Source organism: Vulpes lagopus, chromosome 6, assembly GCF_018345385.1.
Source record: "Vulpes lagopus strain Blue_001 chromosome 6, ASM1834538v1, whole genome shotgun sequence".
NCBI classification, from domain to species: Eukaryota; Metazoa; Chordata; class Mammalia; order Carnivora; family Canidae; genus Vulpes; species Vulpes lagopus.
The window spans coordinates 12875110-12901819 of record NC_054829.1 but is presented as its reverse complement, the minus strand read 5'-3'; the positions used below and the strand labels follow the sequence as shown (position 1 = coordinate 12901819).

At 48.7% G+C, this 26710-nt stretch overlaps 1 protein-coding gene across 8 annotated transcripts in view; it reads right to left on the bottom strand.

The window, feature by feature from the left end:
* FOXN3 (forkhead box N3) overlaps window positions 1–26710 on the bottom strand; it is a 391477-nt gene that overhangs the window by 165977 nt on the left and 198790 nt on the right. For all 8 annotated transcript variants that reach the window (XM_041758145.1, XM_041758151.1, XM_041758147.1 and 5 more), the window contains one exon: window positions 4961–5097. In XM_041758145.1, the coding sequence (XP_041614079.1) occupies window positions 4961–5097 (137 nt within the window). The remainder of the gene's footprint in view (window positions 1–4960; window positions 5098–26710) is intronic.

The following is a 26710-nucleotide window of genomic DNA, read 5'->3' as shown; positions in this document are numbered from 1 at the left end:
CTATATGAAAAAAACAATAAAATATGCATATCCTTCAACGAGAAACCCCATGTGTAGGATGGAGGGGGCATATGCAACATAACCATTAAAACAGACAACAGAATTTTTCTGAAAGACTGTGGGCAAGAAACCCAAATATACCATCCCTCCCACCTCTTCCCAGGCTGAGAATCTGAAGGCCACAGTGGCAATGGTTCAGAGTCCTATAGGAAGCCAGTTTAGCATGCTCATTTGGAGTTCCCCGAGCCTGGCCTTGGGGACCTTACAAAGCAAAATTGGGTGCCGTTTCATAAAAATAAAGCTCCATGAACTTTAACAAATAACAGACATGTCCCCTCATACGGCTCAGAAGATCCTATGAGATCTACTAGATCTACCTAGAGAACAAGGCAAAAGCAAGAGCTCCCAATAATTAACCCTTCAAATGTATTACAATGATGACAGAGGCCTAAAGGAGGTCAGGCAAAGGCTCACTGCTGTGACGATCTGACTTTTCACCGCACCAAAAATGACGTGGATATTTAAAATCGAAAAACTCAACTGGTCTGTGCATTGGAGTCTGCTTTTTCCACAACGGTAAAGTTACAAAGACAGCACAAGGTTCCCCTATACCCTTCACCCAGTTTCCCCAATGTTAAAAGCTTACATTATTAGGGACATTTGTCACAACCAAGGAACCAATGCTGGTACATGACCATCAACTAAACTACACCACTTATTCACATTTCACTAGCTCTTCCCTAATGTCTTTTGGGTTCCAGGAACTCATCCAGGATATCACATTTCCATTCGGTCCCTTGTGTGCCCCTAGCCTTCTCGGGTCTGTAACAGTTTTCCAGACTTTCCTTGCTCTTGATGACCTTGATAGCTTTGAAGAGCTGGTCAGGTATCTTGTAGAAGGCCCACCCCACCCCTGCCTTGGGGACAAAACTCCTGTCTGGCATTTTTCCTGTGATTAGGCAGGGTTATGGATTTGAGGGCCCCGTGGAGACTGCAGAGGTGAACTGTCAGTTCTATGACATCATCTCAAAGGTGCCTACTGTCCCAATCTCACCATGGGCGTTAGCTCTGACCACCTGGCCAAGGTGGTGTGTGCCAGGTTTTCCCGCTATAAACTTCCTCTTCTGCTCCGTCCATACTCACTCTGTACAAGTAAGTCATTAAAAGTGTGGTCACTCAGGATGGGGAATTAAGCTCCAACTCGTGGAGTGGAGGAGGATCTCCCTAAATCATCTGGAAGTCTTCTGTATGGGAGATTTGTCTCCCTACCCATTTACTTACTCTGTCATTTATTTACCTCAGTGTGGACTCCTAGGTATTTACTTCACATTCGGGGTCATAACCCAACACTGTTATTTATTTTGCTCCTCAAATTGTCCCAGTTTTGGCCACGGGGAACAATTTCCGGTTGGCTCCAGTATCCCTCTGAGGTGCCCCATTGTTCTGTGTTTTGAATCACTCCTTATTTTCTGGTTCTCTGTATCTTTACCATCAAAAATGCCTTAGTAATGGGGCACCTGGGTGGCTCAGTGGTTGAGCATCTGCCTTCGGCTCAGGCCGTGATCCTGGGATCGAGTCCCCACATCAGGGGTCATGGGATCAAGTTCCACATCAAGCTCCCCATGGGGAGCCTGCTTCTCCCTCTGCCTGTGTCTCTGCCTCCCTTTCTGTCTCTCATGAATAAATAAATAAAATCTTAAAAAAAAATAATGCCTTACTAAGGAAAGGGCTGTTATGAGTGGAATTGCTTGTGTCCCCTCCCACCAAAATTCATGGGAAAGTCCTGGCCACCAGTACCAGGATGTGAACAGTAATTGGAGGTCTACTTAGTGAAAACAAGATCATACCAAAGGAGGGTAGGCCCTTCCACCAACACGACTCTCGTCCTTATACAAAGGGGGGATTGGGATATGGACAGCACACCACGAGAGCACCACGTGGAGATGAAAGCAGAGCCGAGGTGATGCCTCTCCACCCCAAGGAACACCACAGAACGCCAGCAGCCACCAGACACACCAGGACAGGGTCCTGGGAAGGATACTCTCTCACAGCCTCAGAAGGAATCAACCCTGCTGACAACTTGATCTCTGACTTCCAGCCTCCCAACAGTGAGAAAGTAAATTTCTGTTATTTCACTTGGTTCCTGCCCTGTTACCGCAGCCCCACGAAGCCAAGGGCTGAGGTCGCTGAGCTCTGCATTTCCATCAAAAACCATTCACGGTTGTGGCACCAAATGAAGCAGGTACAGGGCCTAACAAGCCTCCCAAAGGGCGTGCTAGAACCCAGGGGCCTGATCTACGGGCTGCCACAGTTAGCATCATAACTGGCCATGTTTTCAGAGGCCTCGTTTTCCCTGCAGTTTTCAGCCACCTGCAGCCCGGTGCAGAGCACTACTTGCCAAGCACACCTGCAAGTCCTAGTGAAACCAGCCATCGAGTCTAATCACCGTCTTCAGCAGGCTAAGCACCAGCTCCTGATTGCTGAGCACTTCCCAGGTGCCCCGCGTGCCAATGCTGCAAGGGGCTGACAAGTGATTCCCTGCAGCCCAGCAGACCTGCCACACCAGGTCTAGCTTGCATTTCTGGGCCCTGTTCAATGACTTGCTTTGTCCCATGTCCATCTTCCCTGAGTCACACCAACAAGTGGCCCGATGGCTTAGCATTGACTGGGATGTCACTTCACCGTAAGCTACACAAATACCGTAGTCATCCGGTATTTAGGATCTGTAGTACAGACACACACCAGAGGATCCTGGAACAAAATCTAGGCATGAGACGAAGGGACTGTCGTCTCCAGGACAGAGAAAAGTGACTTGCCCTCAGAACTGAAGACACGGAAGAGGCCAGCTAGAGAGAATCTGATATGCCATCTCACTCCACACATCCAGTGACCTTTACGGAGGTGAAATCTGAGTGCCTGCGTGGGTAGATACAGAAACTTTTTTTTCTTCAGTCACCTGGGAGAAGAGGAACTGGAGGTGACAGAGCGGGATCTGAAGTATTCGATCAGAAATTATTCTCATTACAAAAGCTCTGGTTTGTCTGTATTTTTATGCCTATATTAAAAAAAAAAATCAAATGAAGTCATTAAGCTTAGGCCAGCTCAGTAAGCCTCTGCCTGCGTCTGCAACCCCCAGAGCTATGCCATAATCCTTCAAATTATTAAATAATTACTGTGTCTCCCTTGGGGTCGCATTTGGCAACAAAATACCGTCTAAATGAACCAATGATAGACCCAGTGAGTAACACTTATGTTCTTAACTTCCTAGGAACAAAAGGATATGAAATACTTCCAAGACACAAACTGGGGAGGAGAGTGAGGGTTTTCTGTGGGGTCTGGAGAGATGGGTAGGGAGTAGAATGACAAAGGACCTGGAGAATCTGGGGGAGACTTCCAGTAAGTGTCACTGCCTCCCCCACCAACCTCAGCGATCAGTGAATCTCGCATCCCAGTTCCCTTCCATCTCAGGAGTAGCTACAGCCACAAGGAGAAAACCAAGCATATGGCTCTGTCCTTCTGGACATTTCTACAATGTAGGCTGGGTTGCTTTGGAAAATCCCATTTTATCTCCTACAGCTATATGACCTCAAGTTGTCATTTCCAATAAAGTATGCCTGCGCTGATTTTTATGAACATAGACAAAAGCCGCTACAACCTTTCTTTTTTCCTCCCCCAAATCTTTCAAACCAACTGTAGTTGCTATGTAGGGTTATTTGTTTCTAAGGCAACAGCGTATATCTAAGTACTAATGGCCTGTCCTTTTGCCAGGCAACAAACAGCCTTGTGATGCAACTGCACCTGTCTCGGCTACGCGTTACTATGGAGATGCTCCAGTTGCTATGGCTACCATCACGCTAATCGCCTAGCAAAGGCAGACATACAGCAGTCTTCTCGGAGAGCCCAGCTGTTCCTCCGCGTCTCTTGCTGAAGACTGATTGTCTAGGGCCTGTGATGGAATGCTTCTCAACTAAGATACACAAGAACTTCATTAATGCGGTTTCAGAGGATCTCACTCCGTACTCCCCTCTGCAGAGCAAACACCAGACAAGGGAAAAAATGCAAGGAAGTGGACCATAAAACCACGGAAATCTACGAATCCACGCCATCCCTCACTGACATAAACTTGTAGCCCAAGGATGATTTCTCTCAACTGGGTGGTTACAATCGAAACACTTCTTTATATTAAAAAAAAATTTTTTTTACCCCTTCAGGAGTAAGAGGATCCATTTCCAACTCTAGCGCTATGTGAGATAAAATCAATTTTAAAATTCGTGTCTGTGTTATGGGGCTATTTTTTTGGAATCTAACAATAACACCTTCTTTTATCTTTTTTTTTTTTTAAGTGACAGGCTTCCTACTCTCCCCTCCAATTACATCTTTGTAAAAATGGCACCCATGACCTCACTGTCTCAAAACAAATGGGCATGTGAGGAGGAATAAAAGTCTTCATTGTTCTCTGCTATTCTCCTTGAAGAGCCAAACACCAAGTAACCACAACAAAATGATCGCTCTGGAGCACCATCTACATGGAGACCAGGAATGACAACAATCAAGTGAGTCCTTCAGCGAACACCTGTAGACATTCTGAGTCAGATGCTGGGAAGATGGAAGCGCTTACCTGACTCATGCCTGTACTTCTATCCCAACAAACCGTGACACATGGAGATGTTAAAGCTGTCAACTTTTCTTTGTAAATGTTTCTACCCAGGAAGACAGTATTTCGCCCACTGTGAAGCCTTCTGAGCACGTTCCTCTGAAGCAGCAGAAGCGGTAAGGTTGGCAGGAAACACAACAGTGGGTATGCCGCCAATAATACTGCATTTCTTTCTCATTTATCTACAGTTATTTTTCATATCATACAGCCTATTAAATTAGTTTCAGTGCCTGTCTCTGCCAAAATAATGCAACTTCAGTAGACCAAAAAAAAAAAAAAGAAGAAGACGACTTCTGAATTGCTTACCTTTGATATGCCTGAGGAGAGGCAGGAGGTGTATTGAACACATGTGAGTATGGGTGGTAAGGTGTCTTTTTCAAAGCCTGAATTAGATTTTGTCTATACTCTGGGTCTATGCACCACAATGACCCTTTCCCGATGCTCTGCAAAGAGAATTAAAACATAAAAACGATTAATAAAGAAACATTCAGTATTCTGCAGTAAGTAGACAAAGAGCAATTACCCAGTTACTTATTTTTAAAAGCCTCTCACTTATTTGTCATTGTTCGCCAGCCAGAAATATGTAATACTGGACGCTGATGGTACGGCACCGTAAAATGTGGGGCAGTCTTACCTGGATTAGGGCTGGCAGACGAAATGAGCGTACTATTACCAGGTGATGCCAGGACAGTAATATTGTGATGTTCATATCCTGATGGCCCCCAAACCCAGATTCCTTTATTATTTTTCAGTGTCAACTCTGAAGGACACAGGTATCCCCTTTCTAAAAAAGTGAGTCCTAACTTGGTCAGATTTCACATGTTGAAAGAAAAAGAGGGTGGGCTGTCTCCAAACTCCCATCTCCACTGTAAAAAAAAAAAAAAAAAAAAAATCTGAGAGTTGGGTTTGGAAAACCGGCTCATTTCGGGACCACTTCGCAAGAAAACGGAAAAGTAATCCGCTTGTTTTTTCCTACTTATTCACCAAAGAACACATTTAAGCTTCACATGGAATTCTGTAATTACCTTCCCCGAGAAACAAAAGAACTCAGGCAGCAGTGGGAAATCTAAGCCAGAGGCCGGTATTTATTTTCTGGACTCCCAGGTTCCCAGTACTCCACCCCCCTGGGGCCTAAGGGCAGAGGAGTCCTTAGAAGTCAAACTTAAAAATGCAAATTTCCTAAAACTGGTTCCATGGAAAGATTTGCTTGGAGGCCCACTCTGGGTCTGTGGACAGCATTTTTATAATAATAATAATAATAATAATAATGTCAATCCTTCCTGTGAGGCCCACGGAACTGGCAGCAGGCCGGGCAGTCGCTACTCTCGCTGCACGCTTTCAAGTCGCCGAATGTACCCAAGCTGTTTGATAAAAGGTCGTTGGTAAATATTTACTGATTTGGAGAGAAAAGAAGTCAAATTACATAAACCCGCACCCACCCCATGCTTGCAGCCAAGGGACTGGCTCTCTTCTTTTCAGAACTATTGTACTAGGGAAACATTGAGAAAGCAAACAATGAGACTGTTTAACTCTGGGAGGGAGGGGAGAGACTCCAAGAAAACCCCTTAGAAGGAAAACAAAAAAAATGAGTTATTCCTAAAATCTTTAAAGAGCCTTTTAAAACTCTGTATTTCAGTCAGGAGTTCAGCAAGTAGTTTACTTACAGACTTATTCACGGAACCCATTAAAATTCTTTACTATCACAACACCAAGGAAGCAGCAAAAACTGGAGTTAACTCTTTCTGGTGCAATGAGAACAGAGAATGGCTCAGAAAGCCAAGATCAGCGTCCGGTCGGATCCACCCAGCCTACCCGCCCCCCCCAGTGTGGGGGGGCACAGGCCTGAGCCCAAACACACATCTCAGGCAGGCCAACTGGCCTCAGCTGGACACCAACGTCCCAGTGTAACCGTCTGGATGTTTAAAGACGTGAAAAATGTCAACTTGGAGAAATTCAACGTCCTTATGTAGCCTTTCCTTTCACGCATGCATTTTCAAGCCCAGAACAGTTCAGGGGCACCGATGAGGCTCTCCCAGCAAAGCAGGTAGGTCACCAAAGAGCTGCCGGGACCCACCTGTTCTTTCCTTTGGAAACGAGATGCAAAGCGCATTTTCCAGAGGAGCGGCCAGACCAGCAACTACAAATTTGGGTAATGTAAAGAACAAACCACAAAAGCTAGCAACTCCTTGGCAGGGGCGGGTCCTGGCCTGACTCCACCCAAAAGGCTCCCCATGGGATGGGACCTTTCTGCTCTGCTGGAACACAGGGCCCCTATTCCGCTACCTTGAGGGCCAGGGTCCACAGGCAACCCAGGCATTTCTGGCAACCCAGGCATTTCTGCAATGACATTTTTTCAGTTCTGGGAACCTAAGGACTCTGTTGTCAAGGTGGCTTTCAGGGCGGGGCCGTTTAATCTTACAGGGAATAAAAATATGACAAAGAAATGAGGACAATTGACCCTCTTAGGCAAATAACAGTAAGACAAGAATGTGGTTTCTTCTAATCCTGGCCTGCGTCTCCTTTTTTATTATACTACATTACCATTTATGAACTAAATGGGAAAAAACCCACACTTGGGGGGGGATGGGTTGCAAATTAACGATCCACATGCAAGAAGCTGGGGGTGGGGAGGAGTGACAGTAGCAAACGGGAATTCTGGAGCCACAGAGAGGGTTCCTGTGTGGTCCTGGACAAATCAGGGTCCCCAAAAAGTCTTGGCTTCCTCGTTGGCCAAATAAAACCCCCCTTAGGAATGGGGTGTGAGGCCCAGCCATAGCCTGATGTCAAACACCTGTAACCGTGATGGTGATGTCATGAACATCTCCTCTCTGGCGGAAAAACAGGAGCAGAGCTGGCTATCCAATGCCTTTCGCTCAGTCAGATCTGATTTTCCCAGAGCCGTCCATCATAAAGAAGCACCAAGTACCAACAGCGGCAGTGGGAGGAGCCTCCAGCAACTCCCAGGTACTGCTGGGCCTGCGGAGTCAGTCACTTGTCCCTCGGTCAGTCACTTGTCCCTCGCGCAGAACGCCAATTCTGACTCACGGCAGCCTGGAAGCTCAATCAATGCTCAAAGTTTTCTTTCACCCAGGTCTTCACACGGTGGTCATCAAGCCCATCAAGCTGAGGTCTGGCTTCAAACTGGTCAGCATGCCATCTACTACAGTCATTCACCACAGACATTTGCCCAAGCTTCATTCAGGTCATGGCGACTCCTACCTGGATCAGTTCTGCATTTCACCAGGACCCCTGGAACTGCTAGGTTTTTGCAGACCAGACACAAACTTCAAAATCTCATACCTGCCATTCCCAAAGAGTGAAAATTGAATAAAAACAGCATCTTCAGGACACACCCACGGGGACACAATCATCTGTCTACTCCCTCCAATGGCTGTACAGAGCCTGAAAGGGACAGAAAGAGCCTGGCACTGCAGCTCATCTGCAAGTGTCCTTCTGGGTCTCATGTAACGGCTCCGAAGAATAAAAAGGTCAGCTCGAAAAAATTTGTAATGGGAATATGCACAGAGAGAATATTCAAGTTTCTTAGGACAGGAAAAATTGGATTTAATGCCCCTAACAGGGGAAAGGCAGCTGTAATTTGATTATAGTTGTGTAATAAGTTTAGAGTCAGGACTTTTACAGAAATTTCTGCATCTCATCTAAAGAACAGGGATTTTTTTTTTTTTTTTTTTTTTAAACTGGGACAACTGTGGATCCCTGGGTGGCTCAGCGGTTGAGCATCTGCCTTCAGCCCAGGGTGTGATCCTAGAGTCCAGAGATCAAGTCCCACATGGGGATCAAGTCCCACATCGGGGTCCCTGCATGGAGCCTGCTTCTCCCTCTGCCTGTGTTTGTGTGTGTGTGTGTGTGTGTGTGTCTCATGAATAAATAAGATCTTTAAAAAAATAAAAAATAAAAATATAAACCGGGACAACTGTGGAGGGCCATACATCAGGAAATATGATGGAATTCAAAATAATAAGGAAGGAAAGATCTTCACTGAGAGATACATTTTTGTGTATACCTATTCTTTCCGATGACATCTATCTATATACATGTTTACAAAGACGAAAATGTGTCTCTGAGTGAAGATCTTTCATACACGTCCATACAGCTTGAAAAATACTAATGCGAAAAGTAGAGGGGGAAAATAAATCGTTTAAGAAGACACGGATGCAGCCCACTTTTGTTTTTTAATTAAAAAGCACCTGGGGAATAATAGACAGCTCCTTGTGAGCAATAAAAAACATCAGTAAGCAAGAGGAAGCCTATATTGGAGTAAGAACTGATTAGTTAGAAAGGTTAAAAAACAAAAGAGATAAAACAACAAAATTAAGTCTTAAATCTAACTTGTAACGGTAACATTTTTTCTGAGATGTCTCTAAGCAACTCGTGAACCTCTCCCATCCCTTCACACAGCTCCACGGACCCGCACGCAGCACATCCTCCATCAGCCTGCCTTAGTACGTAGGGGCCTTCATGTGGGGGCTCCAAGTTAGGCTGTGAATTCCTGAGATTAAGTATTAGATTTTAAACATGACTTTCAAACTGTGGGCTATCACACGAGTGGGTCGTGAAATCCACATTACGGGTCACAACCAACATGGTTTTTGTGCAACAGAAGAAAACCAAAGGGACGAGAACAGCAGTAAGTGTGGGATGTAAGTAAGACAATCTGTGAAATGCAAAATGTACACAGGTGCACACTGGATGGCGAGGGAACAGGCACGTGCTCGGATTCTGGGTCAAAGAAGAGCGGGTGGGACATGCTGGTCTAGGACAACGGTATCCCCCTTACGCCCCTACCTTGTCATCACTTCTCAGGGAGAAAGCCTCCTTCAAGTAGTAATGGAAGATGATCTCAACATGACACCTAACACAGGGGAGGAGCCCCGCTGGGGGAAAAGGGAAGACGACACAGGGCCCAGGTCAAAATGGAGTGGGGAGCTGGGTATGTGTTCTCGGTGCATTTGAAAGGATTCTTCTTGATGTTTCCGATGCGCCATTTCTGAGGGTGCTTCCAACACCACCTACCCTGGTTCAATCCCTCCCCCATATGGTCCCCTCCGCATGCCAGGCACCATGGGGGCCATGAGGGTGAATACAATACAAAAAGGCACTGCTCTCTTGGAAGCTCAGATTCTGGAGGGGGAAGAAGACAGGCAAGTAAGCAAAGAAATAAATAAGCAAGGTCACACCAGCTGGAATGCCTGCCATGAAGGAAATAATGAGTAAGGAGTTAGAAGACAGGAGCTTGCCATTGTAGGGATAAATGGGTTGGAAGGGGCAAGAGAACCCGTGGAGGCCTGTTAGGAGCTGATGTCACAGTCCAGGCTTGAGGGGACCAGGTGGCAGCAGGGAGGTGGAGGAAGGGCAGCTTCAGGATGTACTACTGGACTTGGCAACAGACTGGAAGCGGCAGGTAAAGGGGAATGATGAAGAATGGTCTGGTCTGAGCAACTAACCGTGTCAAAGATTGAGAGGGAGGGATGTCCAGCACCCCTCTGAACATAGAACCGTTGAGGTGTCTGATGCATTAAGAACTGCTGATCAAGGTACTTGAATGAACTGGCTGGACACAGGACATAGGCCACCTCTTCCTTCTGCTGTAGGCTCGCTGACCCCAACCCTCATGACAGGAGCTCAGTGATGAGCAAAGATGGATCCGAGGTGGGCTGGCTTTGGAGGTTTAACACTAATGGATTCTATAGGCGAGGCTGGGAAACCTCTGTCTAAAGGGTCAGAGTGGATATTTTAGTCATCAAAAGGCCACCAGGTCTCTGTGGCGACTACTCAACGCTGCCACTAAGGAACCAGAGCAGCCACAGGCCTGAAGGACAGGCCGGGTTGTGGTTCCTTCCGTAATCACTGATCAGAAACAGCCCGTCGTCCACTGCCCCCTGCCTCCCAGCTCCTATACTCGAACCAGGGGTTCAGACTCAAAGCTCCTGTAGTTCTGGGAACCTAAAGCCAGGTAAAGGGTCTTCGAAGGCTAAGAGAGTTGGGCTGGGTCCTGTGGGATTGGGGTGTGTGTGCCAATAATGGCCGAAATGGAGTGCTTCGAGGCAGAAAAGGGAGAGGAGTGGGGAACGGGGGTGGGGGGCAGATGGGCTAAGTAAGCCTGTCGATATTCAGAACACAGACTCTGAACACAGACTCTGGACCTCTAGACTATGTAGGTCCAGTCCCTTTCCCTCTCTGGGTCTGTTTCCTCCTCTGTAAATCAGGTGGTCAGACTCCATCATCCCATGAGCTTGTAACCATTTGCTTTGACGACGTGTTGCTAGGGATTCATCAATGTACATGGGCTTTCGTTTCCCCACTTCCTTCCTTCCTAGTGTCCCTGCATCAAGACACTTGCAGCATTTATAGATGGGGGCCCCCAGACATGACATTTTTCATTGAGTTGCCATTCTAATCCAACAAATAGAAAGTTCTCTCGGGCTCTGGAGAGCGGGCTGAAAATCTGCTGGAAAGAGCTCCTGCTACAGCCACCAGCCCCAACACACACACAGGGTGGTCCCAGGAGGGGAGAATGCTTCCCAGGCCCCCAGCCCCACAGGTTCCTCCTCCACTCTGGAGCTGGCTCCTGCTCAGGCTCCTGGGGTCAAGCTGGCCTAAGGGAAGAAGACAGGGAAGGGAGGCGGGGAGGGCTGGGGGGGCTGCGGGGGGGCAGGTGCAGATACTCCCATCCATGGCTGCAGGCTCCCTCCTTCCCCAGAAAACCCACCCTTGGCCCCCAGACAAGGCTGAATCTGGACTTCAACAAGTCACAGACTTATTCTGACTTCCCCGGGCCTCACAAAAGAATGCCCCTTGGGTCTCGTTCTGAAACAGGTCACTGAACACTTGTTACCAGGACACACCATGACACAGAGACAGGGTCCACTGTTTAGGGCACAGGACCTCCAGAGGAAGGCAAACAATAAACAACTCTGAAGGGCTGCAGAAGGGGACCAAAGGGCTACAGCCTGACAGAGGAGGACAAAGACAAACCCTGTCGGGGAGGAAGGTGTTAACACTGCGTGCATGCATGCATGTGCACACACGCACACACACACACAGGGCCCTTGGCCAGCCCCTCCTGCAGACCCACGGGATGCCCACAAACCCTGTGCAGGGCAGCCCCCCGGATGGAACACGCAGTGTCTCAGACACTTCTCACTGCCCCCTCTCCCCTTCCCACCGGGCCCCCCACATAGTCTCGCTCCCTCGTGTTCGCGCTTCCCAGCCCGTCAGGATGGTGAAAGGCAAATACGCCCATGTGCCCGTGACAGGGGCCAGAAGCAATGCCAGGGCTTTCCCGGGGAGCATTCCAGAATGCATCCCACACACGGCTCCCAGGCAACAAAGGGATCGACCTACGTGGTTCTTGTCTACACTGCTTCCCTGCTGTGTTACTGGAAATAAACCACTTGTCCGCCCAGACCGGCGCCGTATTAGACGTAATACTATCTTTTCTGAGTCACGTCGGGCTCTCAGGCTCAAACGGGGTCACGCACAGGATGCACCCTAACACTGAACCCGGCACGTAAAAGACGCTTAATCAATTCAATTTCTCCTTTCTGTCAAAAGAAGTCACAGGAGAAGCTGGGTGACACTAGGAAAAAAAAAGAGAGAGAGAGAAAGAGAAACAGAGAACAGAGAAAAGTTACGCTAACCGAAGACCACGACCTCCAACCTCACCAAAATGCTTGGCAAGTGAGGGATTCCTAAAGGCCCTTTTTGTTCTAAGACTCTGTCATTTATCATCTAAAGACATCAAGGGGGATTTCTGAATTTTAAATATTAAGAAAATGATCTGAGGAGCTAGCCAAGTCCATGAAAGACAGAGAGAAGGAGAAAGAACAAAAGTGATCACAAAGAGTTTTTATCTAAATAGATCATCGTTCACTTCCCCAAAACAGACAATTACTCCAGAAGAAAGATTTTTTTAAAAAGAAGTTCCATGATCTGACATGGAGTTCCCTAACAACTTTACAGCGTGGCCCGGTTTGAAATGCCTCACTGTGCTCTCCCCACTCCTCTCTCATTGTTTTTTCCCCCAAGAGGAGGAGGGATGAGAAAAGAGAAACTACACCCCCGGTCCAGACAGAAGTACGGAAGCTTCGCTCAAGGCCCCAGCCCCGTGTGCCTCAGTCTCCCTCCATCCCAGGGAGGCAGGACCCTCCCGGCCGCTGGCCTCGGGAGCTGGAAACAGAGCCCCTGATAACCACAGCCACTGAGCAAGGTGTCCTCTGAACGTCACATACGCAAATCACCCCCAATTCTGCAACCGTCCTGCTGTTATTTTTACAGATGTGTTCCCAAAGCTACAAAGACGGAAATCACGATCAAGACGTCACCGGCGCGATACTCGGATACACAAGCTGCAAGGCGGTGCTTGTGCACACCTGGGCTACCTCGGAACCCCCGCTCCCTTCACGAGCATCCGTGGACACGGGGGCAAAGGAACAAAGTGGGGACAGGTAGGCGAGAGCCGGCTGCAGGCACGCGGGACATGGTTCACCTGCCGGGGAGACGCCGGGCGGGCTCTGTGCGTGCTAGTCACACTGCAGGATGATCGATCACTTCCTCGCATCCACACCTAAACAAAACCAAAATCAACCCTAGAGATGCCTTAAAACTGTATTAATCTCTAGGAAAAGCCAGGCGTGGCTGAAAGGGCTGGGAGGTGTGAGAGGAGACCCGTTTGTCCGAGTTTACCAGGGCTTTGCTTGGCAGGAATCTGTCCTCAGTTCGTTCTCCATCTGGGCAGTCGGGTTTCTTCTCGGTCCTCCACCGCCCATCAGTACGGTTTCCCTGGGGCAGGGCCGGGGGCAGACCCGAGGCGTGTCAACTCACGAAGGCTGGCAGAGCTAGCGAGGGTCTGGGTTGAAATGAGTTATTTCTCGGGCTCTCTAGGTGACTGTTTCCCAACTGCCAAGGCCAGGCAAGGGCCTAACGACAATCCATAATAACAATCAATAATAAAGTGATCACCAAGCATCCAAAATATGTATTTACGGACAAATACTGTCAAACTCCACACTGGTGATTTCTAATAGAGGAGGGAACACCAACACCCACACATACACCCGCACCTGCACACACACACACACACACACACACACACACACACACACACCCCTCATACTCTAAAATCAGAAGGCCAAAGAATTGGCATCCGTAAATTCACTGCTTTTATCCAACTGAATCTTGGGATTCTTCCAAATGAGTTTCACCAATCTGTCCTTTGGGGACCATTAGCAAATAAGGGTTAACGATCTGAAACCTCACAGTGTTACCTGGGCAGGCTGAGGAGGAGGAGTGTGGACACAGACAGGTTTAAAAAGAACTCTCAGGCACTTGCAAAAACACACAGGAAATGTCCGAAGCTGCTTGTTTTATCCACTTCTAATGATAGCCAGACTACAGCACTTCAGAGAGTTGAAATCAAATGAATTCCAGATATTGTGTGGCCCCCCTCATAGCCCCGCCGCATACACACAATATACGGACAGATAAGTAAGTTCTTCGTGACCATTTAACTGCTGACAACTTTATTGCAGATACAAAGATATTCAGATGTAGGAGGTTTCGTCATCTGATATGAAACCGGAATGCACAGTAATGTGATAAAGTTGTCCAAGATGTGGATATATTCTTTCTTGTAATTTTTTAATAACAGCTGTTTGTATCACACCCGCAATCTTAAAATAAAAACTGCAAAAACAAATTACCAGGAGGACACATGGTAGGATAAAAGACATAGATTGCTTTTTCATGCTTTTCTTTTTTTTTTTTTGTAAGTTTAAGAGGCAAACTCACCTAAAGCTAACAGATACAAAGGGAGGTAAATTTACCATTCGTTCCATTGACAGAAATAAAATCTTGGTTATTTTAAAAGTTCAAGACCCAGGAGGCGCCTGGGTGGCCCAGTCGGTCAAGAATCCAACTCTTGATTTTCGCTTAGGGTGTGATCTCAAGGTTGTGGGATGGAGCCTCTCTCTCTGTGTGTCTCTCTCTGTCTCTGAAATAAATAAATAAAATCTTAAAAAAAAAAAAAAAAGTTCAAAACCCAGCTGAAGTGAGGAGGGGAAAAGATGCCAGGCAGCTCCAGTTCTGGACTGAACTTGCACTCTTTCCAGTACCTCTACTTTCTTTAAAGTGATTCAGATACTGCAAATGATAATTAACACAATGTTTTATGGAGGGTGATAAAGGCACCTGTGGGTCTGACAAACAGAGATACCCTCGGCTGGATTACATCTGGCCCACGTAGTGCCACTTTATCTGCTGGTTGTCAGTAGTTACTCATCTATTTTTAAATGTTCCAATATGATCTTATCTAACTGGCACATATAATTTGATCACCTTATTTCCATAACTAAAGGTTGTTGAACGTATCTAGCCAGGTAAAAGTTACAGTTATGGGGTGTGTGCATGTAACTGGGTTAGAACGTTAACAGTTAATCCTTTTGTTTAAAAAAAATAATAATAAAAACTCTCTCTCAGGAAAACACGCAATACTGGGTTGTTGGTTTGTTTGTATGTTTGCTTTGTAAGGGGTGGCCACTGGCTAGGGGACCAACCTGTTACCAGTCTCCCTAGGGGTCCACCAGGGGCCTCTGCTGGGGTTCTGGGGCCAGGAATCCAGCTTTAGGCTGCGGCATTTTGCTACAACCAACTCAGCCTACAATGAAGGGAAAAACTTCCTTTCCAGCACCTTGAAATTTCAGCACAAGTACTCCAGCAGCAAAGTGGATCCTTTCAACAAACAGGGTTTGAGAACCAGCTGATGTTGTGACACATCTGTCGCAAAGACAAATCTGAAACCAGCCCCAACCCAAGTGGGAGAAGCAACAAGGAGCAAATGACACAGTAAGTGTTGTGGATTACTTTTCAAATATTGTGGGTGCTGGTCAAGATATGGATAGATCCTGCGGGAGCAGAGGGTGAGGCCAAATCTGCTGAGGGAGGCGGAGGGGCTGTCCAGAAACCTGCAGGTCAGAAGACGCAAATCCAGAACCCCAAAAGTAACTGAGGCCTCCCTGAGTACTGGGCAAAGGGAAGGGCGGTGTGGGAGATGGAGAAGGGATGCAGAGGGAGAATGAACCAATCCTGTGGCTAGCACTGAGGGAAACATTTACGTGACCAGCATCTACCCAAAAAGCCCAGCTGACCTGGACCCAGGGAACCACATGAAACCACACGAAACCTGTGGCGAGGCTGAGCGACCTGACCCAGCGGCCGCCTAGAGTCAAGGCAGGGTGGGGTCTAAACCCTGTCCCCTTGTTGGCCTCACACAGAGTCCAGTCCCCCTGAGGCCAGTTTTAAAGTCCTCACCCTCATCATTGCATCTTCTTGCATCCCTGGGAGGTGCCACAGGAGGTGGGGGCGGCCAACCTCCGAAGATGCATCGCTATCCAGGCTGCTAGGTGACAGTGAGGCTGGGATGTATGTCGCCTGGAAGGGCCGGTGTCCACACGGAGCCCCACTCACGGCAGGGATTCACCTGGGCTACCAACACAGCGACCCACCAGATGGGTCCAGGGCCCTAAGGGGCACCTGCATCTGCGCACTTCCCAGCTCACCTGAGGACCCACTACAACCCGAGGCACAGAACACACGCAGAAGGCCCTCCCGAGACAGAACCAGGAGCTCATGAGGTTAGTAACTGTCACCTGAGGTGACATGAGAGCAAACAAGAGAGGAAGTCGGCCGAGGGTTAGGAGTTACCTGATTATTATGCATAAGGGGAAAGTCTCCAGTTTAACACTCTACACGGCACATTTCACCTGATGGTGTAAAGTACTCTCTGCCCAGCATTTCAGGAGCCCTGAAAGGGACCTCAGGAAGGCCAACTGCAGCCGGTGTTCTGGACATCCCCACGGGGCAGGGGGCACCCCGAGAGCTAAGCACCTTGACACTAGTCTCAGACCACGCCATGAAGTTTTGTTGGGGTTCCCCAAAACAGCCACCCCCTTGAGGACCCATGGAAATTTCACACACCCAAAATTTTGTTTTGCTCGGTATATTGCTGAGTCATTTGGCCTAGATGCCGGTCGCCCCTGGAATTCGACGTGCACCCAAACATTTGAGTTAGCAGTGGTGGTGGCAGCAGTTGTAGCAGCGACAAGAATAACCAGTACCATGAACAGACCACCGACCAAGCACTATCCCGAGCACTTCTCGAGCATCTTTAATTTTCCCCACGAACCTAGGACAACAGAGGGAGTGGTGGGACCCCGCAGAGGATAACATTAAAGCCCAGTCAGGTGGTTAGCTGACCTGCCCCGGGTCCAATGCAACAAGGTGACTCAAGAACCCCGACGCGCGGGGATCCCTGGGCGGCTCAGCGGTTGGGCACCTGCCTTCGGCCCAGGGCATGATCCTGCAGTCCTGAGATCGAGTCCCACATCAGGCTCCCTGCATGGAGCCTGCTTCTCCCTCTGCCTGTGTCTCTGCCTCTCTCTCTCTCTTTCTCTCTGTGTCTCTCATGAATAAATGAATAAAATCTTTAAAAAAAAAAAAAAAAAAAAAGAACCTGACACCCTCCCCTCTAAAAAGTGAGTCTGCTACAAGCATTGCAGCCAGTAGGCCTCAGTAAGACCTTCTAGCACATTCCGGAGTGAAACCAAATGATCCAGGGGCCACGTACCGCGGTAAATAACAGACATCCTTTCCCAGGAGGGCACATACGCTTCCATTGTTTGCATCAGAGGAGAAACAGGGTCAAGAGTCCCCACTGCTATGAGGACGACGACGAAGACGTTGTGTTGCAGGCACATGGCCACCAGCAGCCCACACATCACTTTTCTGTTTGTACCATGAACTGCAAAAGCAATCAGTTGCTCCGGTGGCCCTCAGCCACTGCACGAAAGAATCCTGACATGAAGCCGGTTGACAGCCAAGGCAACAGGCTCCCAAAAGACAGGGGCTTGCCCCAGATCATAACCCACAATGGGCAGAGCCAGGACCCACGTCTCAGGCTCCAGGGCCACCTCCGTGTTTCTAGCAAACCACGACGCTTCCCTGAGCAGAATCCAGCCTGCTGGCCGTGTTCTCACGTCTGTGTGTGCGCTCCAGGGAGCCCCGGCGTCTTCACCAAGACAAACGGGCCCCCGCAAGGTGTGGGATGACTCTTGAGTGTGTCCATGCGAATGCTTACATCCCCTCCCCCGGATGGGACCCCCGGTCTCGGGATCCACCTGGCACGGAGGAGGTTCTCAGAACTGCGGCCTACTGTAGAGTAACTTGAAGGGAGTAAGGAGACAAGGGGCTTTGCTTTGGCAGACACAGTCTAAAACGGGGGAGGGAGAGCCAAGCTCCCCAGCATCAGCCCACTGTTGAGCTATCAACACTGGATCTGTTTGGCTGAATGAACACAGCCCCGGGTTACACTCAGCTTCGGGGGTCCAGGGTTACGTGGCCTGTGGGATCTGCACACCCCATGGAGGACACGCGTCACATCGCTGGTGACTTATGTCCTCATGTGTACGTCATACGACACGACACTGTCAACGACCTTCTGTTCACTGATTTTGTCAAGTTGTGTTTATTTAAGGACTGTCTCTACCCCCATGTGGGGCTCGAACCACGGCCCCGACATCAAGAGTCACATGCTCTCCTCTGACCCAGCCAGCCAGGCACCCAGGTCATCAATCTTTTAAGACAACGGAAAGAAGTTTCGCTTTTGGGGTGTTTCAACTGTGCAGCTCTTCCCCAAGATGAAGACGGTGACGGCAAAACAGTGCGTGTGCTTCCGCAGCACTTCCGTCCCCCCGGGTGGCAGCTCGCGGGGGGCAGTCCTGGGCGGCAAGCTTGCTCCGACCGCTGGCCAGCGCCACCCTGCTCGAGAAGCTTCCTGCAGGCCTGGGGTGCTCAGAAAGGCCGGCACCACCATCTGCACTCAGAGGGGGCGGGCGAGGAAGGCAGACTCTGCTTGGGGACAGAGGTGCTCGGATCCTGGGCCACCGCCTGGTGACGAGAAAGCAGTTACCCGATGCTGGAAGGCAAAGGCAATCAGAACCTAGCTGAGACCAGTCTGGGGCTCTATATAGAGATTTTTTGTTTGTTTGGGGATTTTTTTTAAAGATTATAGTTATTTCTTTGACAGAGAGAGCACAAAAGCAGGGGGAGCAGCACAGGGAGAGGGAGAAGGAGAAGGAGGCCCCCCCTATGAGCAACGAGCCCAACATGGGGCTCGATCCCAGGACACTGAGATCCTCACCTGAGTCGAAGGCAGGTGCTTCCCCGATGGAGCCACCCTGGTACCCTCGTGTAGGTATTTTAAATTAAAGAAAGATCCTTAGATGCTAAAATATCTTTCACAGTGCCCTGCTGCTCGGGCACTGGCCAGGACAGAGCACACACATGCACGAGGCATTCGGGGCGATGGCAGCTGGTCCTCCCCATCCTACATTCCTTCCCCAGCGTGCTGGATGAACCTCAATGGCCCCAGAGCCACTCAGGCTGCTCCCAGCCGGAGGAGACCAATGTGTAGACTCACAGGGACAGGCTTCCCTGCCCACTGACTTCCGGTCTGCTGCCACCAAGAGGCGGCACGGGTAAGAGAAGTGAAGGGTGGAAGGAGGATGACAGCGGGATTTACTCCCCTGGCTCTAGGGAGTTACTTGGCTGCATCACGCCAGCAAAGGCCGTGCCCCTACCGAGGGCCTGTCACCCCAGCTCCTCTCTTGTCAGAGTCCAGACACCAGCCCCTTTCCTTCCTGCCTTCCGAACCAGGGGTGAGGGCAGCTCCCTAGAGGAGCCAGCCATCGAACCTGCCTTGGGGGTGGTTGGGGTGGGCATGCACTACCCTCACCGGTTCCCAGTACCCCTGGGTCCAGCGCTGCAAATACCGGGTCCAGTATTTGCCTTTAGCAAATACTCCTCTGTTACTTCAGCCAGAGTGTGCCAAGTGTCTCCTGCCAGGACAACGACTTGGCAAAATGAAAACCAAATCGATCACCCTAGAATTTCACTCTTGGAATCTACGTGCCACAACAGGCGCAGAGTAATAACCGCCTGTAATTTCTCCAAATCACAGAGGATAGCCGGGGCGGGAGGTGGAGAAAATACCACCACCACTTCCCTGGGGACGTACTGCATGCTGTACACCCTGAGAGACCAGAATTCATCTTCCTAAAAAGTAGAATAAGCATCCAAACGGGAAAACGCGATCCTGGCATCCAAAAAGTGTGCAGTTTCTAAAACTATTCTCTGCAGACTTCCTTTAAAAGTGCATCATCAGTGACGACTATTGTGTTTCCGTCACGTCAACTGTGCATCCCAATTACAAACAGGACAACAGCGTGGGTAAAGTTTCCAGTTTTAGAACAGCCGGGCGAAACTACATCTTACCTAAGACACTTCAGGGTGCGCGACAACCACGGGGGATGAATTCAATTATTATGACAATAACACAGAATCAAAATTTCTAAGAATTTAAGACCTAGCATCCCGAAGACTCTCAGTGTTTCATACCAGGTCAGGGTGACCTGCAGGAAATTAAAAACATAAACTGAAGTTTCAAATCTAAAAACTATGAGATGTCTCATGAGGAGGGGGTGGTGGTGAGGGGATGGCCAGCAAACCTAAAAGATGTAATGGGGGGGGGAACCCCACTGATAACAAGCACTGACATTCTTTCACCGCTGAGGGATCATCAATATCTACAACGTTGAAAATGAAACAGAAAAGGGATTTTAACAAATTAAATGTGAACCATGCGTGACCAATATAGGTTTTTTAAAAAACGGTGAAGTGTGTTTCACCCAGGGATCTGCGAGGAACACGTCTACAGGACTTCATCTCAAGCCAAATAATCATGTGGAAGCTCCTGTTGGCATTACCACGGACCTGGGTTCCAGCAGCAGGGTGCTCTTTACTTTCCCAGGCCTCAGCCTGTTGCTACAGGTCCCAGAGTTGCAGCACTTTCGAAATTTTGCAACATGTATGAGGCAGGGAGCAGGTAAACAATGTCTTTTTCTTGGGAAACCGGGAGGGGATCCAGGTACAACAGCCTCAGGCTTCACCTGGTAGCTTTTCCTGCACATAGTGTGCAGCCAAGGGACGAGTTTACATTTATTGGTGAGGTTATCTGATTAATATCTAGTCATTTGCAACCACGACAAAGGTAGGGGCTATTCCCATCTTTGCTCATGACCTGGTGCTGACACCAACACAGGTACCCAACAAACACATCCTCTCCTCGTGCATGCCACACCTGCGATGGTACGATGGAGAGCGAAGAAGCATGAGGCTTCGCTGTGTATGTTTTTTCATAGAACATTGACTTGGGAACTAAAACATGTTTTACTATTCAAAGGAAAAAGTCAAGCAAAGGGAGAACAATACCAGTGAAAATCATGAGCTGTGACAATTTGTCCTTAGAACGGCTAAAAATTAAAAACACCGATGATACCAAGTGCGGGCCCAGATGTGAAGCTGCCGCAGTGTGGCAGATTGTGGGGACAGGTGCAAATGAGCCAAACTCTTCAGAAAATAGCTGGGCCATTTTCATATAGAATTACATATACCCTTCTCATGGGACCCTACCATGCCAGGCCTAGATGCTTACCCAAAAGAAATGAATTCCTATATCCACACAGAGACTTGTCCAAGAACGTTCTGAGGCTTTATTCATAATACCTTAAAAAAAGGCAAATTATCCAAAACCCACCAGTCACTGACTGGATAAATAAACTCTCTCTCCATAAAATGGAATACTACTTGGCAATCAAAAAGGAATGAATTACTGATACACACAACATTGATGATTCTCAAAAACATTACGCTGAGTGAAAGAAGTCAGAAATAAAAGTATACTCTTCTATGATTTCATTACTATGAAATTCTAGAAAAGGTGAACCTGAGAAAATACATCAGTGGTTGCCTGAGGATTCGAGTGAAGAGAGAGAAGATGGATTCAAAGGGGCACAGGGAAACTGTGGTGACGAAGATGCCCTGGGGGCCGCTGCAGTAGCTGGTTACAGAGAGGTACACATATTAGTGCACACTTTGGATGCGTGCAGCTTATTATAAATTGAATTGTGCCTCAATCAAGTTGATTTCTTAGGAAAGAGCAAACTATAAATTTTAAAAATGCAAACAGAAGGGGCGCCTGGGTGGTAGCTCAGTGGGGGTTAAGTGTCTGCCTTTGGCTCAGGTCGTGATCCCTGAGGGATCAAGCTCAAGGTGGGCTCCTTACTTGTGCTCCCTCTCTCTCTCTCTCTCCCTCTCTCTCAAATAAATAAAATCTTTAAAATAAAAAGAATTTTAAAAATTTAAAAAGCAAACAAAACAACCTAACTGGAAGAATAAATGGGCAACATAGCTTTACAGGGAAAAGGATTCTGTCACGTGGCTTCTGAACTCAATACCAGCTGTCCATTCTAGTGGAATGTACACTAAAGACAAAAGGAAAGAGGGGGAAATACTATATTTCGATCTGACTTATTATATTAATAGTAACAGTATAATTTTGAAGTTATCTTATGTATCTTGCAGAATAGAGCAAAAGGTGAACAGTGTTACTAGAATTCACAGCATTGGAAGCCAAGCAAAGAGCTACAAAAACAAAATCACAGACTTTAAGAAACCCCAAGTTCTAAGTTGATGTGACTTGGAAACATCAATGACCTTGTTATTCTGTTTTCTTTTAGTTCTGTCCACTGAAAGCCCTGAAAATAATTAACACCCCAGCCACAATGAACACACATCAGCATCCAGATTCGGCTTCTCAATACCATTCACCTCTAAAAGGAATCAGAGCTTTTTGGAGAAATGGATGAATCCGTGGCTAGAAATGAAAAATAGAAGCTAAACCTAGGACGCCTCTGTGCAAGAAAGCAAGGAGTCCTCAGAGACTAAAGGGGACATGGTCAAAGGACAGGAAAGGCAGCCTAAAGGGGCCTTACTGGCCAAGTCTGGGATAATTTGAGCATCAAAACAATGACCGCCATTGATTATAAAACACTGAATAAAAACCTGAGTCCACAAGGATATTCACAGAGATTTACTTGGCACCATTAGAGGCGATTATACACCAATCCTTTTCTCTGCGAATCGGCCCTACAGTTCCTTTTCAAGAACTGTGATGCCAACTAATGACAGAATTAGAAAAATCACCATTTTGCAACCCCCCAGAGAAATGATTCAGGCAAGAATCATCAATGGCTATGCACACGGTGCCAAATTATCTCCCCCTAGCTTACAGGTTAATCACGAAGGGAAAACCAAACCCTGCGGTGGAGAGATGAGGCATCACCACCTTAGGCCAGGGTTCGAACTTAGCATGACCCACAACAGGACAACCTGGTGGATCGGGCGGCCTAGGAAGTACCCAGCACCACCTGGCAACTGTTTCAACGAGCTCGAACCTAAATAAGCATTTGGATTTGACTTCCAGGGATACAGGGCCAAGCTGAACAACATCACAAGGAAAGACTCAGCCAAGTTCAAAATATGAGCCTCCCCTAAAACAACTGGCCTTGATCTTTTCAAAAAAAGGGGGCTTTGGAGGCTGGTAGGATCATTCCAGACTGTAAAGACAACCGAGATATTAAAAATCCAGTTGCAATGCCTGTACCTTCGCTACATCTTGGTTTTAAAAAGCCACAAAGTTATAAAAAAGAAAAAACACGTTGGGGTACAATTGGAGAATCTGAATACAGACTAACTAGATGTTGTGGGGAATTATTTTAGATTTTCTTAGGCATGGTAACGTGCTGCCCTTATACAAGAGAGAATGTCTTTGTTCCCAAGAGATTCACGCTGATGGTTTAAAGGGTAAAGCGTCATGATGCCTACAACTTTCTCTTAATGGGGTCTCGTGATTTTTACATAAAGATGAAGTGAACGTAACATGGTAACGACGACTGATTCTAGGTAGTAGGGTAGATAGGTAGTCGCTGTGCTATTCTTGCATCTTTTCTGTATGTTTGAGTTTTTCCATCAGAAAAATATGAGAAGAGGGGGAAGCAGCAGCAGCAGTGGTGACAGTCCTGCCGTTTGTAAAGTCGGTTATCCTGGGCAGAGCCAGTACCTCACCCAGCTGCACCAGGTGTATTGAGCTGAACGGTGCCCTCATCTCAGTACCCTCAGAATGTGATGATATTTGGGAAACAGGGTCTCTAAAGAGGCAATTAAGCTAAAACGAGGCCATGAGGTCGGGCTCTGATATCCTAGAGAGGAGATTGGGACCCAGGTACCCACAGAGGGAAGACCATGTGAAGACACAAGGTGGCCACCTACCAGCCAAGGAGAGAAGCCTCTGAAGAAACCAGCCCAGCAGACACCTTTATCTCACATTTCTAGCCTCTAGAACTGTGCAAAAATACATTTGTTTCGTAAGGCCCCCCCTGCCACCACCCCAGTCTATGATGCTTGTTATGCCAGCCCTAGCAAACTCATCTAATAGGGAGGATTTCCAGAAGGACAAAGACTGTTCCTCTAATGTGCACAGAGGAACAGCCTGGCTTCCTTGTGCGTATTACCCATTTACTGACGGAGAAGACCATGAGCTCCCAGGATACCGCATCTGTGTGTGTGAGTGTGTGTGTGCGCGCATGCACGTGCGTGGGGGGGGGGGGCGGTTGGAGTGAAGACAGCTATTTGGGATGACTTAACGTCTGCTACATCAGCTGGGGAATACCCAGACATCCTGCCTCTCAGGTTCTCTTACACTCACAGGACGTCTCCCAGAGCCAGCGCTGTCTGGGGACCTCCTGGTAGCCTGGGTTTACCTCCGCAGAGACACTGAAAAGGCACACGTCTGTCTGCTGCCAAGGAATCAGACATCGAGCAGAAATGTGTCGAGGACATTAAAATCATCTCTCCTTGAAACAGAAGAAACCTTCTCATGTTTTGTCATCAGGGTTCTTACTGATTAAAAAGCGGGAGGGCATTTAAGCATGAAATTAACGGTATGCAATTTTTAGCCTTTTTGGAACCGCCCCCCCACACACACACACAAAAAAAAAGCAAAGGCAAAACTGGTAGGAAAGGCAAGAGAATGAAGTCTCCTCAAATCTCTTTTGCCTCCATTACCTGAATCGTGCCCGGGGTTATGAGGACAAAAGGTCAGTTCTGGAATCTTGGGGTGTGGGAGCTGGAAAGGGCCTTAAATCTCCTGGTGGGCTCTCCTCGCTCACCTAACCTCCAAAGGGCAGAGCCCACTGAGAGCACACAGCTGGTGGCCTGACCCCGGGCTCCTTGCCACAGCCACGCAGGCCTCTCCCCACCCTGCGCGTCACTTGGGGGCCTTCCCTAGCTGTGCTGGAACCCCATCCCATGGCCAGAACTCCAACTCTTCCCTGGGAGACAGCAGTGAGGACGGGAAAAGATTTTGCTGGCCACTACCCACAGTTTCTCAACCTTGGCCCTATCAGCACCTGGGGCATCCAGGGCAGGGTGCTCCTCTGTTGTGGGGGCCATTCTGTGTGTTGCAGAAGTTTAGCAGCATCTCTAGGCTCCAACCACTAGATAACCAGTAGGACCCCTCACCCAAGTGGTGACAACCATATCTGCAGACATTGCCACGTGTCCCCCAGTGGGGAGAACGAGGGGGGTGGAGGGAAATGACAAAAATCACCTCCAGTTAAGAACTACTGCCCTGAAGCAGGATAAACTACTAAGTTCTGACAGGTGGATCTCTAACTCCAAGCCCAATTTGAATGCAGTACAGCCCCGCACACATCACTGTCTTTACCCCCACACTCAGCTTAGTCTGCACCCAGTAAAAGCCCTGCCCACAAGCCAGGTGATCCCGGCTCCCCACGCAGTGCTGAGGCCACGCGCTGGGTGCCTTGGTCCCCCTTCCTACCAAAAGCTGCAATAGTGACCCACTGGCCCCATGAGGTCAGACAGTCCTGGGAGCCACCTCAGAACTGCCTGCAAAGACGCTCATCCACGCAACTAAACACAAACCAGGCCCAAAACTCTCGATGCAACCCCCAAATCAAGCTCAGGGAGCACAGGAGGAAAGCCCTCTTCTGGAAGGATCCTTGCAAAGACCGCAACAAGGTAACTCAACTGCATCTGCAAACATTACCGATAAACAGCCCAACAATTCTCTACCCTGGACTAGTTACTCCCCCTGTTCCTGAAGCGACTCACAGGGGGATTAGGGCTCAGAGGAGGCCTCGCCTGCAAAACCCCACGGATTACAGGTTTGTTCTTAATTTTCATAAAGCCTTCCCACATCTGGTGGTGAGAACAGCCCCTCCGACCCGCTAACGGGAGCTACACCCCTGACTCCCCGGTTACGCTGAGCTCGCCCCCAAGGCCAGCCGGCCCAGTGCCCACAGTCCAGGGAGGGCTTTGCCACCTCTGCTTAAATGACAGTGAAGCTGCAAAGTGCGTGGTGCCTCCTGCTTGCAGGCAGGCTTACACCCGACCCCTGCTCCCCCCTGCTGCCATCAGAGCCCATGGAGTCCACCTCTAGGAGGGCGGCCCACCCCAACCAAGCCCCCAGCCCCTCCTGGGTGCTGACCCCCTACTCTGCTCCCTGCCGCCAGGCGCTCCCTGCCCCAAATCCCCCGTCACAGTCTGCAGTCTCCCCACTCCCATTTTCCACAGCCCCCAAAGGATATGCATGGCACCCTACCTTCCAGGACTGAGACACGCGCTGCACGGTCTGTACCGGCCCAGCATCCCGGCCTCCCCTCAGGGCCTGCCCATTCCCTGTGCCTCAGGTTCCCCTAACTCACCTCTGTGCACCCCTGAGGTTGCTTAGGTCATAGTCCCCCCCTCACGCAAACACACACACACCCTATGAAGTAGGCTGGGAGGATGTGGGAGTCTAGATCTTTGTTTCCCTGTCTGTGCAATGGGACAACAAACACCCACTTTGTATTTTGGGTGTTTTTTTTTTTTAAAGATCATATTTATTTATTCATGAGACCTAGGGAGAGGCAGTGACACAGGCAGAGAGAGAAACAGACTCCCTGCAGGGAGCCCGACGTGGGACTTGATCCCTGGACCCCAGGATCACGACCTGAGCTGAAGGCAGACGCTCAACTGCTGAGCCACGCACCCAGGTACCCCCAATCACTCACTCTGCAGAGT